The sequence below is a fragment of the Phodopus roborovskii genome, unplaced genomic scaffold (assembly GCF_943737965.1).
Source record: "Phodopus roborovskii unplaced genomic scaffold, PHOROB, whole genome shotgun sequence".
Lineage (NCBI taxonomy): Eukaryota > Metazoa > Chordata > Mammalia > Rodentia > Cricetidae > Phodopus > Phodopus roborovskii.
In genome coordinates, this window is record NW_026125397.1 from 15,550,720 (window position 1) to 15,565,915 (window position 15,196).

At 36.6% G+C, this 15,196-nt stretch overlaps 1 protein-coding gene across 1 annotated transcript in view; it reads left to right on the forward strand.

Annotated features, from left to right (window-relative positions):
* Positions 1 to 15,196, forward strand: part of Tbc1d32 (TBC1 domain family member 32) — a 165,993-nt gene that overhangs the window by 146,481 nt on the left and 4,316 nt on the right. Inside the window, exons 31-32 of the mRNA XM_051175508.1 lie at positions 3,985 to 4,125; positions 8,825 to 9,013. Coding sequence (XP_051031465.1) covers positions 3,985 to 4,125; positions 8,825 to 9,013 — 330 coding nt within the window. The remainder of the gene's footprint in view (positions 1 to 3,984; positions 4,126 to 8,824; positions 9,014 to 15,196) is intronic.

The following is a 15,196-nucleotide window of genomic DNA, read 5'->3' on the forward strand; positions in this document are numbered from 1 at the left end:
GTGGCTATTAATTCATACTGTGCATTATATTGAACTACCTAATAAAAAGCATTGTCCTTGTTCTCTATATAAAAATGACCTAAGATGTTCACTTAATGTGCTATGACTTCATCAGTATTTAAGCATTTTTATGTGCAGTATCGCCTAGAGAACTTGCCATAAAACACACAGTATTTACACTGATTTATCCCTGAAACTATAAATTTCTGTAATTTGAAGGACTAATACATCATTTCTGATAAGTGGCAAAAAATGAAAATCACTGTTAAACCCATGTAGTAATTCCAAAACGTCATTACATAAACATAGTAAATGCTCGAACCATAACAAGTCCAAAGTGGTGTCCACATGTTTTAATCCTTATGTAATTTTATGAGTTTTGTTTATTTTATCTAAAAGTAGGAAATTTTTAAAAATTTAAATAAGATCTTTGGGAAAAAGAGTTGAAATTTATGGTAAAGTTAAGACCTTTAGGGCGAGCTGTTAATTATGTCGTCTTCAGGCCTAGGTCTAATTGCTATTAAAACAGTTTTCTTCACACCATTACATCTTTGAGTTTTTTTTATTCTTTGCTATAAATGATGATTGTTTGTTGATACTAAATTTATAATCATAACACATAAATATCCTCAATTATTCATAAACATAAATTGCACCTGAGAACTATTTTTTAAGTGGAAGCTGATAATTGAGCTTCATTTCTTCTGTGTGTTAGGTCAGAGATCTACACTGTACTACATTCCCAAGCCTAAAATCTAGACCTTTAGAATGCTCAACTCTTTGTAAGCACACTGTTGAAAACCTGTTTGTGTTTATATGCAAATATATATATATATATATATATGTAAATATATATATATATATATATACACATACACACACATATATATTCATACACAATTTAGTATATCTATGCTTGTGTGTGTGTATGCATACATACATACATATGATTTCATGAAAGTTGTTAATGGAAAACCTTTGCATAAACATTATACACTTCCCCAAGCTTAGAAGTGAGTTTATTATGGAACTCTCAGTTTGTGTTCTGATTAATTCAAGGCCAGCTATGAGTTAAAGTCTATTAACATTTAGCAAGATTTAAAGAAAATATTCCATCATCTATCCTATCTTTGTGAGTCTAAAGTCTTACATGTAACTTATCTTTAATCCTAACTAAGGAAAGCTATAACCATGACTATCTGTCTTCAACTCCATCAAAGACTACAAAAGGATAGTATATCAACTCTAGAACTGACAGGGACAACTCGATGCCTGGTCAGTCACCTGAAGTTCTTTTGTAATGTTGGGGCATCCATCTTCAGCCCATAGGCCAAAGTGTGTCTGGCAGACTTCTCCACAAAGCTTGTATTGTCAGTTTGTCAGTCAATTTTCTCTGTGTCCTGGAGAATGTCTGGCAGACTTTTCCATGAAGCAGGGACCCTTTTGGACTGTCCATCTTGTTTTGCAATTTCAGCAGTCACCTTACAGTGGATTCTGCATGCCTGGTTTATACAGCATACAGTCAAACAGTCTAGCCAAGAGAAGTTTCTTGCCCAAATGGCTAGTCTGGCCATATTGAAACCAATCTCTATATATAACGAATTTCTTCAGTGCCCATCATCCTCTGAACTGTAATTGGTTTGGCCAGGAACAGTTGTGTCTCACTGTCAGGGAAAACCCTACATCATTTTAAATGCCATATCCGGTAGGTCTTTGAAAGGTTTGAAGAATGCCTATCCAATTGAAATATATCTCTGTGTATCTAGAAAACCCAACTAACCTAAATTTTGACTATTATAGGTAACTATCTATAATTGGTACTTAATTATACATTATGCTTTTAAATGAATTGTATAAACACAATACTTATACAAGAGGAGAAATATACATATCACAAAATTGACCTTAAATTTGTATCAATAAATGAAAATCCATTCCAATACAAACTATTCATTTCCATACCATATTCCCCTTTTACCTTTAAAAAGAGATTGGTTGTGGTCATTACCATTTATAAGAAACCCCATTTAAATGAAAACAAATATGGGCATTGTTCTTTCCAAACTGCTTCCTATTGGTAGGGGGCACTGTCTTGGGGATCCTAAGAAGATGCAGAAATCCTGGCTGTAGTCTGCAAGGCTGCCTTGTCCCAGCTGTTTTGAATGTTGGATCACGTGGGACACAGTTTCAGGGGGTCTTGCTTCATCAAGCCATATTATTCAGGAAGGAATCCACAGCTTTTCATTTTCTGTGGAAACAAAAATAAAATCTTTTTTCCAAAGTAACATATCCTTATACTTAATTTTTTCAGTCAAGGCATTTTTAAAATATATAAGTTTAATTAATCCAGCAGTATTTCTTTTAGCAGTTGTTATTTCCTTAGCAGTCAAACAAATCAAAGACAACACAATGACATACAGTATCCAGACTTTCTGTGTGTCTTCCATGTTTACATAGCTTTTATATTACGCTATTTCTTTTACTTTTATTTTTTCCTTTTTTGAGACAGGGTTTCTCTGTGTAACTTTGGCTGCCCTTGAACTCACAGAGATCTGCTTGCCTCTGTCTCCCAAGTGCTGGGATTAAAGGCGTGTGCCACCATACCCAGCCACTTCCTTCCTACCTCCCTTCCATCCTTATTCCTTACTTCCTCTCTTTCTTTCTTTTAAACCACTTTATCCTGTTTCTTTCTCTCTCACAAGCCTATGTATATTTTTAAACACACTGTAAACCTTCAGAGGTTTTACTTTTTTTAAAAAATCTGTCTTTACTGTATATCTCTACCTTCTTCTAGTCATGAGTCTTTTATCTCCTCTACAACATTGCTAAAATTAAAGCGGCAGCTGTTTTAGCCACTGTCTATCCAATATGGCAGGAGTGCATTTACCGGCAGCATGGAGAGCTGTGCTCACTGCCTTGGTCTACGCTGCCGTCAAGCAGCATGCTGCTGGCTTGAAGAGGTGGTCACTGCTGCTGCCGCCTCTTGTACACACCATTCAGTTGTTAGCGGGGCCTCTCAACAGAGCCCTGCGTTTTTTTTTTTTCTGCTTATGCAGAGCCAGGAAACCTCCCTTAAAGGAGTTGCATGAGTCTGCCTGTCTCTAGCAAAACAGCCCATCCGAGAAAAACGCTGCTACTAAGAAGCCTTGCTTGTCTCTGTTATTTTTTTTTTTTTTAAATCCTTTCTTAAGCTTTTGTCAAGTTTTAAGTGGAAGATCTTAGTGCCCACGTTGCAGGTGCCATTTTGTTATGAGCACTTTCCCACCAGCCTGGTCCCAGAGCCGCGTCAGCCCCAAAACAACATATAAAGATGTTGTATGAATTATATTGCTGTTGGCCAATGTTTAGAGCTTCTTATTGGCTGCCTCTATCTTAAGTCATAACCCATAGTTACTAATATATGTATTTCTACATGGTCTTATGTTACTGAGAATGCCAGACTCACATGTCCTGTCCTACCGAGATCACATCTCAATTTTATTATTTATATTTTTCAAGCAACCCTTTGCAACCAGAAGCTTTGAAGTTTCCTGAGTTACAAGCTACCCATATTCCTCTGCTTTGGAAAGATACATAACCTTACCCTTATTGAGGTTTATTGTTCTACAATGTTAAACTTTCTGACATTTACATATTTATAGTGATTGTGTAGTGTATGACATCACCACATAAATTTGGTTTTCAGATATTAATTCATTCTATTGAGGCAGGGTCTCATGTGGCCTTGGTTGACTTCAAACTCTGTGTATCCTAGATGACCTTGAACTTGTGATATTTGTGGATTTAAGGTTTGCACCAGCACGCCTGGTTTAAGTTGTGCTGGGTCTTGTGCACTGGAGGTAAGCATGCTGTCAGCTGACTGTATCTGTCATATAAATTTTAAAACAGTGAACCATGGCTTGAGCAGAAAGACTCGGCTAAGTATATGTTTGATTATTATAAATCATCCATGTAGTTACTATCTTCCACTTCCCTTTCATGCAGAAGTACCTTCCTGCTGACACCATTGAAACTGGAATCCACCCCATATATTTCTGCAGCACGCACTACACTGAAATGCTCCTGAAGGCTGAGGTGCCCCTCGTGTCTTCTGCTTTCTACATGGCTGGATTCGCTCCATCACAGGTAATCCAGTGAGGAGCACCAACTCTTCAACTCCCACATCTCTGACTTTAAAGCAAATTATTTACCCTAAAATATAGGAAATATATTTAAATTAAGAAAAGGCATCTAATTATGTTAATTAGATTACATGTATTTGCATACATTAATCTTTTCCCCAACTTTTAATTAACTTGCTCTATCTCTTCATTTGTATTAAGTTATCCAGTTATCTTAAGTATAAATCATCATCTAATTATAATAAATCTAAATAGCAATTGTTTTACACTATATATTATTTATATTACATTTTTTAGGATTTTATTAATTGTTTTATATTTAAACTGGTAAAAAATTACTCAGACATTTTATCAGTAGGTAATAATTACAAAAAATTAACCATTATCACTTTTGAAGAAGTTTTCTATTTTTGTCTTATCATTACTTTCATTTCCTTTAATCAGTTTTGAAGTTGACCAAGTAAAATTATGCCAGTTTTCTTTTTGGTAAGCATTGGTTTAATCAATGGCTTATTGGATCCTTTTTTGTGGCACATGGGTGGTTTTCATTATAAACTGAGCTTTTATTTCCTTGTGTCTTACCCTACTAAAGAGAGTCCTTCTTACTTGGGTAGTAGCTCTTCTTGATGAGATATGTTTTTGTACTTACCTTGATGAAGTATCACATCATTCATTGCATATATTTATGTGAGATACTCTGCTTGCTTTACATTTGGTGAAGTTCTTAAATTTAAATACAACACGAACTTCCATTAAGTAGGAAGGAATAATTCCTTGTAATCATTTGCTTTAACTTTGAATCACAGAAATTTTAGTTTTTTTTGGAGGATGTCACTTAAAAAGTACAATATATTTACTATAATTTATAAGTTGATGCTTTCATATCTTCTAAAATTGTGGACTGAGGGCAATGTTCCTCAGTTACTTGTTGCTGTCCTACTATTGGCTGATAGGATGGATAGTATTTAATGCATCTAATCATTTTTAGTCATATATATGCATATATACATACATACATACATATATATACATACATACATATATATATATATATATATATATGCTTCAAGTTAGAAATGAATAACCTAAGATTGTGGGAATATGTATATCATCTCAGGCCCTATTAATGTTTGAAAGAAAAATATTCATCTATCAATTTTATGTATCGTGTAAGTCTGATGTTCGTTCACCAGAATAAAACTGCAAACACCCCTAGCATGGTAACTCACATTCACAGTCCTAGCCCTTTGAGAGTGTGAGGCAACAGGGTTGCCATGAGTTTGAGACCAGCCCGTGGGATACATAGTGAGTTCTAGGCCAGGCTGGGTTACAGTCTGAGGCCCTGTCTCAGAAATAAACAAGCAATCAAAACAAAACCAGAAAAGAAGCCTCTTTATAAGTAATGCATTTATTTAATAAGGTATTATTTCTGGACAGTGATATTATTCTTTTTAGTAATATAGAAACCTTTCAGCAGCCCTGGATGTGAGATAATCACTTGTGTTAAGTACCCATCACTGATTTTATAATTATTTACAACTTTATTGCTAATTATAAAATATAAAAACAGGTGTAAGTAACTAAATAGGTATTCATGATTAAGTCGTTATTTGGGTATCGATTTTGTGTTTCAAAGCTTACTCATTTTGATCCAATTAGAAGCAGTGCTATTTGAAGCTGTGTAGTTTTAGGCACAAGGGGACTGGCTAGTTAGTGAAGGATTTGTGGGAAGGTTGCTAAATGAAACATACAGATCTCCAGAGTAAAAATAATAGGCTCAACTAGAGTACACCAAACTAAATGGGGTTAGAAAAGCACATTTGCTGATTGGAGTTTCTTCTAAGAGTAATTGCGACTGGAAAGAAAGCAGAATTTACATTCTCTCTTTAAATAAGCAATGCACAATTACATTCTAGTGAACTTTGCAGCAGTTTGCCCTTTCCAACCAAACTTATCTTACTGCATTTTCTGCACAGTCTGGGTTTATAAAGCACCATGTATCTTTAATGGCGCACCTCTTACTGCTTGGTATTGACTGTTGCACAGTACTGTGTCAGGAAGCAGACTAACTTAACTAACTTGACTGCATAGAGTGCATGAAACGCCATTTGGTGCTTGTCATCGTCATCATTATCATCATCATCATCATCATCATCACCATCATCTGTTCCTTTCTACTTTCATTATGAAAACAAGACTCTAGAAAACTCTCTCATGCTTCATGGTACAGTACTTTTTGGAAATGTAAAATTATGCAGTGAAACCAGATCTCCAGATGTATAACAAAAGTAGCATAATATTCACAACTATTGTTTGTGCTTGAGGATGTGCATGTAACTTTCCATGTGATAAATGGAGAAATGCTGGAAGAGATGGGTGGGCACATTCACCGGATTGAAATTACTCAGAAACACTTCAGACAAGGTCTTCCTATGTAATCCAGACTAGTCTCAAACTTGAAGCAATCCTCCAGCCTCAGCCTCCTAAGTGCTGAGAGTTTTACCTTGATGTCACCATGCCTGTCTTTAAAACCACTTTGAGTTTTCAACTATTTTTTTTCCTTTTTTACTAATTTTTTGTATGTGTAGTGAAAACAAGTAACACAAGGCCCAAAGAGCTGCTAAAAGATAATGTCTTTGAATAAAATAATTGATCATTTAGAAATCATGCTTATTTTCACGTCAATAGATATTTGGAATCAATTATTTTGACTTCAATGTTTCTGATTCCTCTATTTTTCTTATAATCTAGATACCAGAAGAAATAATTTACTTCATATAAAATAATATTGTATTGCATGTTAATGCCATTTGACATATGCTTATGTGGTTGGATATCAAAATTTTTAGAAAACTATAATACAATTTGCACATTGTATGAGTGATCTTGCTTCTTAATGCTCCTGAATGATATGTAAACGTGACTACCTAATAATGTAATTACAAACTTAAAATTCCATACACCACATGGTTAGCATTACTTAAAAAGGCATTATGATCATAGGATGAGATTTTTAAAAATGTGCTCTTAATAACTAGAATTCAAAGTTCAGAAGTTGACATAATTAATAATATATAGAAAACAAAAGTCAGTGGTGTTGGGAGACACAATAAAACCCCAACCTTCTTTGGCTCACAGTACATCTGTACTACACATAAGGTGCCTGAGAAGTATCTAAGATAAAAAAATCATATTATCAGAATGGACCCTAGCTCAGTATGACTTGTAAGGGGAGATTTGGACAAGACATCTCCAGAGGGTGACCATATATGTGTGACAGGGAAAAGACTGTCATTTATTTACACAGTAGGAGAGCAGGCTCTGGAGAAACTAGCCTCACTAACATTGTAGTAGAAGTCTACTTCTCTAGAACAATAAGAAAGTGAGTTTCTTTCTGCTGCCTAGTTTCTATTTCTTCGTTATGGAAAACCTAGCAGACTTATAATACATGTTTGCCATAGGAAAGCAGATTCAGCATGCTAAAAAAGTGGGCTAAGAGATAGAAAAGCACCTTTTTGATTTAGAATAAAGTTTTAAAAAGGCAAATTGAAAGAACAAAAAGAACAAGTATATGTGTATCCTTAATACCTATGTTAAGTTGAGACAAGCTACCACCATATCTGTGCCTTTCTCCTCCCAGGCTCCTCTCATAGTCCCGGTCATCTGAGGAGCACAGGGCCTTGAACCTGCATCTCTCAGATCCTGCCTACATCCAGCCATGCTGTTCTCTGTGTGTGTCTTCTTCCTTTGGGCCATGTCTATCTTTTGTGCACATTACCTTTCTATAAGAATATAAGACACACTGGGTCAGGGCTCATGCTCATACTCATTTGAACTTGACTACCTTCATGATGACAGCCTTACCCCCAAGTAAGGTCAAATTCTGAGGCTGTGAGTTTGCTGATTGCCTTTTTTGAGGAGAGATCGGGGTGGTCAATACATAGCAATGATATACCAATTAAAGAATTAGGGTGCTCAGTACATAACAATAATATACCAATTAAAGAATCGGGGTGGTCAATACATAACAATGATATACCAATTAAAGTATTGGGGTGCTCAGTAACAATAATATACCAATTAAAGAGTCAAAAAAGGAATCCTTTTTGTAAGTCTCAGTTTTGAATTATTCTGTGTTAGCTCCCAGTTTATCTCTTCTTGATTCTGTTTGCTTTCAATTGTTCTCCAATTCAGTGAGAGTCCCTTTGCATTTAAGATTTTTCAGTCTGTCATCTGCATATTTATACACCTGTGATTACAGGCAGGATGGAAAAAGAACATCTCTGAACTCAGGTAGCTTCTTCAAATTTGTTAGCAGATTACACTGGCATTTGTGGTAAGAAGAAGACAAATGTCAGAGGAAAGCACGTAGGAGGAGCGTGAGCATCATTAGGTCCTTAGTTCCTGAATCCAGAGGCTTGAATCTTCTTACACATGCAGCAAACAGGGATTCTTTGGGACTCTAGCCAAAAAAGCAGAATTTTAAGGCCACTGAATAGAATGCTTTTCTAGTCTGATTCACACAAGGTCTTTCTCTCCCTCCCTCCCTCCCTCCTTCCCTCTCCCTCCCTCCCTCCCTCTCATTCTCTCTCTCTCTTTCTCTTTTAAAATCAGTTTCTTGTGTTACTGGTTCCTATTTCTTAATAGGCATATGTGGCTTTTTACTCCTTCCAAATACATTTCTTCCTTCTTTTTTCTTTAAGATTTGCCTACAGTGGATAACTCAGTGCTTTTGGAACTACTTAGATTGGATAGAAATATGCCATTATATTGCTACTTGTGTTGTCCTTGGTCCTGACTATCAAGTGTATATCTGCATCGCTGTTCTCAAGCATTTGCAGCGAGACATTCTCCAGCACACTCAGACTCAAGATCTGCAAGTCTTTCTCAAAGTAAGTATGTCCATGTCTAAGGGGAAGAGTTATTAAAAGTTAACCACTAATTGGGGGCATTTTATTGTTGTCTTAGCCATTTTTCTACTGCTGTGATAAGACACCATAACCAAGACAACATATAAAAGAAAGCATTTAATTTGGGGTTCACATTTCCATAGGATTAGAGGCCATGACTATCATGGCAAGGAGCATGGCAAGAGGCAGGCAGGCTTGGTGCTGTGGCAGAAGCTGAGCGCTTACATCTTTATCCACAAGCAGGAAGCAGAAAGAACTAACTAGAAATGGATGATGACATTCCTCTATCAATAAGGCCACACCCCCTAATGCTCTCTAAACAGTTCTGTCTACTAGGGTCCAATTATTCAAATATATGAGCCTATCATTCTCACTCAATCCACCACAATTGTCAAATGCCCTGATCACCAAATCATCTCTGAGTGGAAGATTGTTTTCATTTTTGAAGTTAGGGAAGTGACACATGGAATCAAGTTGCCTAAATTCTATACAGTTAGTGTAGAGATGGATCCAAAGCTTTAAGTTAACCAGGTTATTGCTGTATCATATTTGATCAATGAATGTTCATTTTGTTAGTTCAATAGGTTGATACTTACAAAACAATTAATGTTTCAGAATATTTTTCTAGCTTTTCTATTCTTATAAAATGTTTACATAAATATTATTCTTTACTAACACTCATTAGAGTAGAATATTTGATATTATCTTAAATTAATATTTCTTACTTTCTAAATCACAATGTAATATATTAGAAGCTTAGGAGATTATCAGGCATGATATATAAATACATTGCTATATGTAGTTCTGCTTGGACTTGCAAGAAATCTGTTTGTTTAATGCTGAAATCATAATTGAATTTGGCATTTTCCTGCTCTTCATCCTGCCCATCCACTTCGCAGTCACAGAATACATTCATTTGCCAAAATGTGAATGTATCTTCTCCTAGGTGAAGGGTTGTTTTTGTGAATTAGTTTTATTCTTTGCTATTAGTTATTTGCCATAATTAATTTCCACTTAGTGATGTTAAGATAATGTCATTAATCACTTAAGACTGCCAGCCAATCATTTCCTCAGTAAAACATTTTGATTTGGAACATCTTAAACTGTAAACATTACTGGAATTATAATCATAGGTCATTATGTTTGACAGAAGAATGGTTGTACATATAGAAGAACACTGAAGCCCAAATAATGAGTGGTCTGAGGTGGCCCAGGAAATAGGCCATTTAAGCACAGGAATTAAGCTGAACACAATTTGGGCTCACATGTAGTTGGGGACATTTCTTCAGCTGTGGTGACTGGGTACTGGAATTTTAGGGTATATTGTTTGTCTATACTCTTACACCTGAATTTCCCCTAACACATAAGTCTCTAAACTCCTTTGAGTTTAGTTGATTATATACATTTCATTGGTATCTGAGACGTTGGTGCTCATCCTTTTCCAACATACCTTTTAGCTCTAAAAGAACTGTGATGTGGTCTGTCTAGTATAGTGGAGAATTCTCAACCCTTGCTCATTAAGTATTTGTTGAGAAAGTAAGGAGAAAAGGTGAGCAGACTAGTTTTGTTTACACTAAGCAGAACGCATTCTTTAATTCTTGAAATGGCTCCTGCTGTCACATCCATTGGAAGAATGTCTTTATGTGCTCGTCTGGTGAATGCTGGTGCCTACTGCGCAGTTGCAGTAGGGTTTAAAAGTGATGTACATTTTAAAGGTATGCCAAACGTCGGTGTGTGCTGGGCCCAGTAATGTCAGTTTAAATGGTTTGAAATGGTGGTGCAAAGGTTATCTTTTAATTCTGACTTAAATTACTAGAATTTGAATTGAGTTGGTTAAATCCCAACTAAGAGCATGTTGGCAAGGAATTGATTGTAGTGTGTGTCCTGGGGCTAACCTTACTTTAAAAATCTGTTATTTGCATTTTTGAGAGACTTAGGAAAAAGTGCTTTTCTTGCTGGTACATGATTTCATTTTGTTATTACACTTCCAGTGTGTAGCACTCAAACGCCTCTTGTCTTTTGATGGGCATTTTATCCTTACAGGATAAATTTTGGTGTAGTTTTATTAAATACATGCCCATGCATGTATAATATTTGACCTCCATTAAGACCTATAGATGAATCTTGTTTGCAAGTATATGTGCACAAATTCTCACAGCTATATATAGTCATATTATAGTAACATGTGGCTCAGATTTGTTGAAGGGACAAAACACTTATCGATATTTCTCCATAAAACAAGAAGCTACAGCTATGATAATATCCCTTATATTGACAGTTCCACCATTTTATTCCTTGGTTTGAATATCTGCTGATATACTTCTACGGGGAAAGAAGTTGAACTAAAACAACTTCAAATTTTTATTTTGTAAATAAACCATGTTTTATCTACAACAGATAATGAGCACAGAAATGACTCAGTATGTAAAGGCACCCAAAAAGCTAAGTTCAGTCTCAGGAAACACAGAGGATGGAAGGAGGGGACTGACTCCTAGCAATGGCCCTCTGACCTCTGCATAGGTGCTGTTGCGCACACACACACACACACACACACACACACACACACACACACACTCATTCACACACACTCGCACACTCACTCACACACACATGGTGGGGGAGAGAGAGAGATAATTTAATGAATAAAAGGATGGCGATTCACTGTGTAGAAATAAATAGAACAAGCATTTGACTGTTATAAATGGGAATTTCAGTTACTAAGGCAGAAGTGAATTAGTGTTTAGAATCCCGAGAACCTCAGTTGTGTTTAATAACCCTTCAGTTATTACCAGCTAGCCCAAGAACCTCTAGAAAAGCCGATGACTCTTGAATGCTGAAAATCTCGGCTTCTTTTCTCAACTTAAATTTCACATATTGATTGAAAGTTAAGAGCGTGGCATGACAATCCTGGCTTTCCAAACGAAACTGTGAAATACGTTCTATTGAGAAAATATCAGCCCATCCATATTCATTTTAGATTAGGCTCTTGGTTTCAAATCAGACTATTGAAACTCTTGCCTGCATTTCTAACAGCCCCCTGGAGAGTTCTCGGTGATTCTGAATCACCAAACTGAAAAGACCAGGAGAGGTAGCTCAGACCAGACAGTGGGGAGCACCACTAATTGTCAGTCCTGGTTCACTGTGGGAGCACTGAGGTTGGATGGGGAGTGTAGTTGGATAGAGTTGGGTTTTCCTGTTCCCGTTATACCACTAAGCTGTCACAGTAAATGTCATGGATATGGACTGATAGAAGGCAAGTTCTGTCTGTTTTTGTTCTTGCTTTGATTTTAGCTTTTTTATTTTATTTTGTTTTATTTATCTATTTGTTTTTAATGAATTTTTATTTAAATTAAAAATCTTATTTTCCTGTTCTTCTATTCCCCTCCATCCCCCTATCCCATCCCCATTCATTCCTCAGGGAGGGTAAGGCCTCCCGTGGGGGATCATCAAAGTCTGTCATATCATTTGGGGCAGGACCTAGGCCCTCCCCCATGTATCTAGGTTGAGAGAGTATCCCGCCATAGGAAATGAGCTCCCAAAGCCCATTTGTTCACTAGGGATAAGTACTAGTTCCACTACCAGAGCCCCATAGACTGCCCAAGTCCCCCAACTGACACCTACGTTCAGGGGAACTGGTTCAGTCCTATGCAGGTTCCCCAGCTGTCATTCTGGAGCCCCTGAGCTCCCACTTCCTCAGGTCAGCTGTTTCTGTGGGTTTCCCCAGCATGGTCTTGACCCCTTTGCTCAACACTTCTATTCTTGGCTAACCTCAAACTGGCTATATAGACCAGGCTGGTCATGAGCACTGGAATTAAAGGCATGTACCACCATGCCTGGCTTCTTGTTTTGTTTTTCATAATATCCTTGTAGATAACAACAAAATGTGGGCTGGATAATAGAATAGTCAAGCGTGTTATTGTCACACTTTAGCGGGACACCTTTGAAGCTATGATAAAGCACTCAAGCTTAGTTCTGAAGCCTAGTGTTCCATATTTACTTATTTATTCATCTATTTTACTCATTCACTATTAATTTTTCTCCTTGTGGGGTGCTAGGGATTTGAAATATTTTTATCTGCAACAGCCACTAAAACTCTGTGGCTGCCACAATTCCAGAGAGAAAAACATCCAACAAAATTAATGTTCTAAAATTTTTTAGTTTTCAGAAATTTTTGATTAGCTCTGTATAACAAGAATATTAAAAAGTATACCTATACACATATATTTGTTGGAAGTTTTGTTTATAGGGTCCTGGGGGAAAGTTGAGTGTGTCATGAACTGACTGTACATGTTCCTTCCCCTGCCACATGCTCATAGGCTAGAAAGAATTAACATTCATCAGTACATGCACCTTGGGGACAAACTTCACCAAAATGCCAAGGCAAGGGGAAACCTGCCTTCCATTGGAAATCAGGCTGCGAATGCTCAGAATACTTAATTAAAATTCCTCCACTGAATTCTGCATATTACAGAAAATTAATTTATAATTATGAAAAAAATAAGATTGACTTCAACCCAATCAGTGAATTGTTGAGAGGGATTTTTGTGGATGGCTGTTGGAGCTGCTGTTATCGGAGCGTAATGACAGAGTAGAAAATGGAGATTAGGCGGAGAAAAACTGATTAAATACCAAACTTTAAAAGACAAAAGTGTACATAATATTAACGGAGCTCATCCCAGGGAATAAATAAAGCATGCCCCATCCAGCATCAGCAGGGTTTTCAGGAGTTGTCTACATTGCCTTATGTCACTTGAAGACTTAGGCTTCATTCCTCCTTTTGTTTAGAGTGGGTTCATTGTTTAATCTCTTTATACCTCAGATTCCTCATCTGTGCAGTTGGGGATAAGGCAATAACTAGTGCATGGGGTTATTGAGCAATTAAATGAGACACCTCAAAAATACTTCTAGAACATTGATTGACATAGCAAGTACTCCAGAAAGAATAATGATTGGATTTCTATATCTCTACACCACCCCCTTTTGTTCTTGCTCCTTTGTTAATAAAACGATGTTTAGGGAACATCTACAGTAAAGAAAACAATATTTTTTGAAGTCTAGGGTAACCTTTGACCTACTTTTAAATCATATCATATATATATATATATATATATATATATATATATATATTTTTTTTTTTTTTTAACCTGTTTAGCTTTTACCAAACACCTGAGTCATCGTAGCATATGACGTCACAGTAATGCCTGAGGTGGATAAGATCTTCCCATCTTGGTGAGAAACACTCTAAGGTTGTGCCCAGTCAGGGCAGTTCCCTCACTGACCCACCTAGAACTGACATCTCTCTTATCATCACATATATCTTTCAGTTGAGTTCAGATATCCAGGTAGAACATGGCCAATCCTAAACCTTTAATAGCGTTGTGTTCTCTCCAGAACTACACACTGCCTCAGCTGCCTGGTTATAGGGATCGGGTCATGTGCTTGTTTATATGTTTGGACCTGTCCACAGACCTGTAAGAAATACACACTACATAGGCATGGATGCTCAAGTGATAGATTCTCTTGCCTCTGGCTCCCATGTGGCTATAGGAGTGCCAGGGCTGTAGGGTGCCACTCCACCCAGCTTTTTACATGGGGTCCAGGGCTTGAACTTGGGTCATCAGGTTTGTGTGGCAAGTGCCTTTGCCCACTGCTCCATCTCCTGGCCCCATGGTTGTATATATTTTTAATAGTAAGTATTTATGACAAACAAAACAGTTCTTAAGTGCTTTTTATGAGATTTGCCATTAATACAGATCAACTCTCTTCCACTTTGACCCACCCAAGATTTTTGCTCTATAAATTAATTTTTGAATAATTACCATAACCTTGCAAATACATTAATAATTAAATGTCTGGGAATGAATAGACTCAGTCATGAAATCATAAAACCAGGAAGGTAGGCCATGTCCGCACATCAATCTTTCTGTATCATGTATCTACTTAACACCAAATAAAAATATTAAGTTTAATGGGCTTTTGGTTGCTGAAAAACATTTTTTGACAAGTCTCTAGTATCTTTGAAAACTATAACCTTTACAACGAGCTTTTAGAAATGCAGGTATAACTTGCCTTTCCCCATAAGCTTACCCCAGAGGATTTGTGAGAAAAGCCAGTGATGTCTGAGTATCTGTGATGGGTATTTACTTATATTCTTGGCCAGGGATT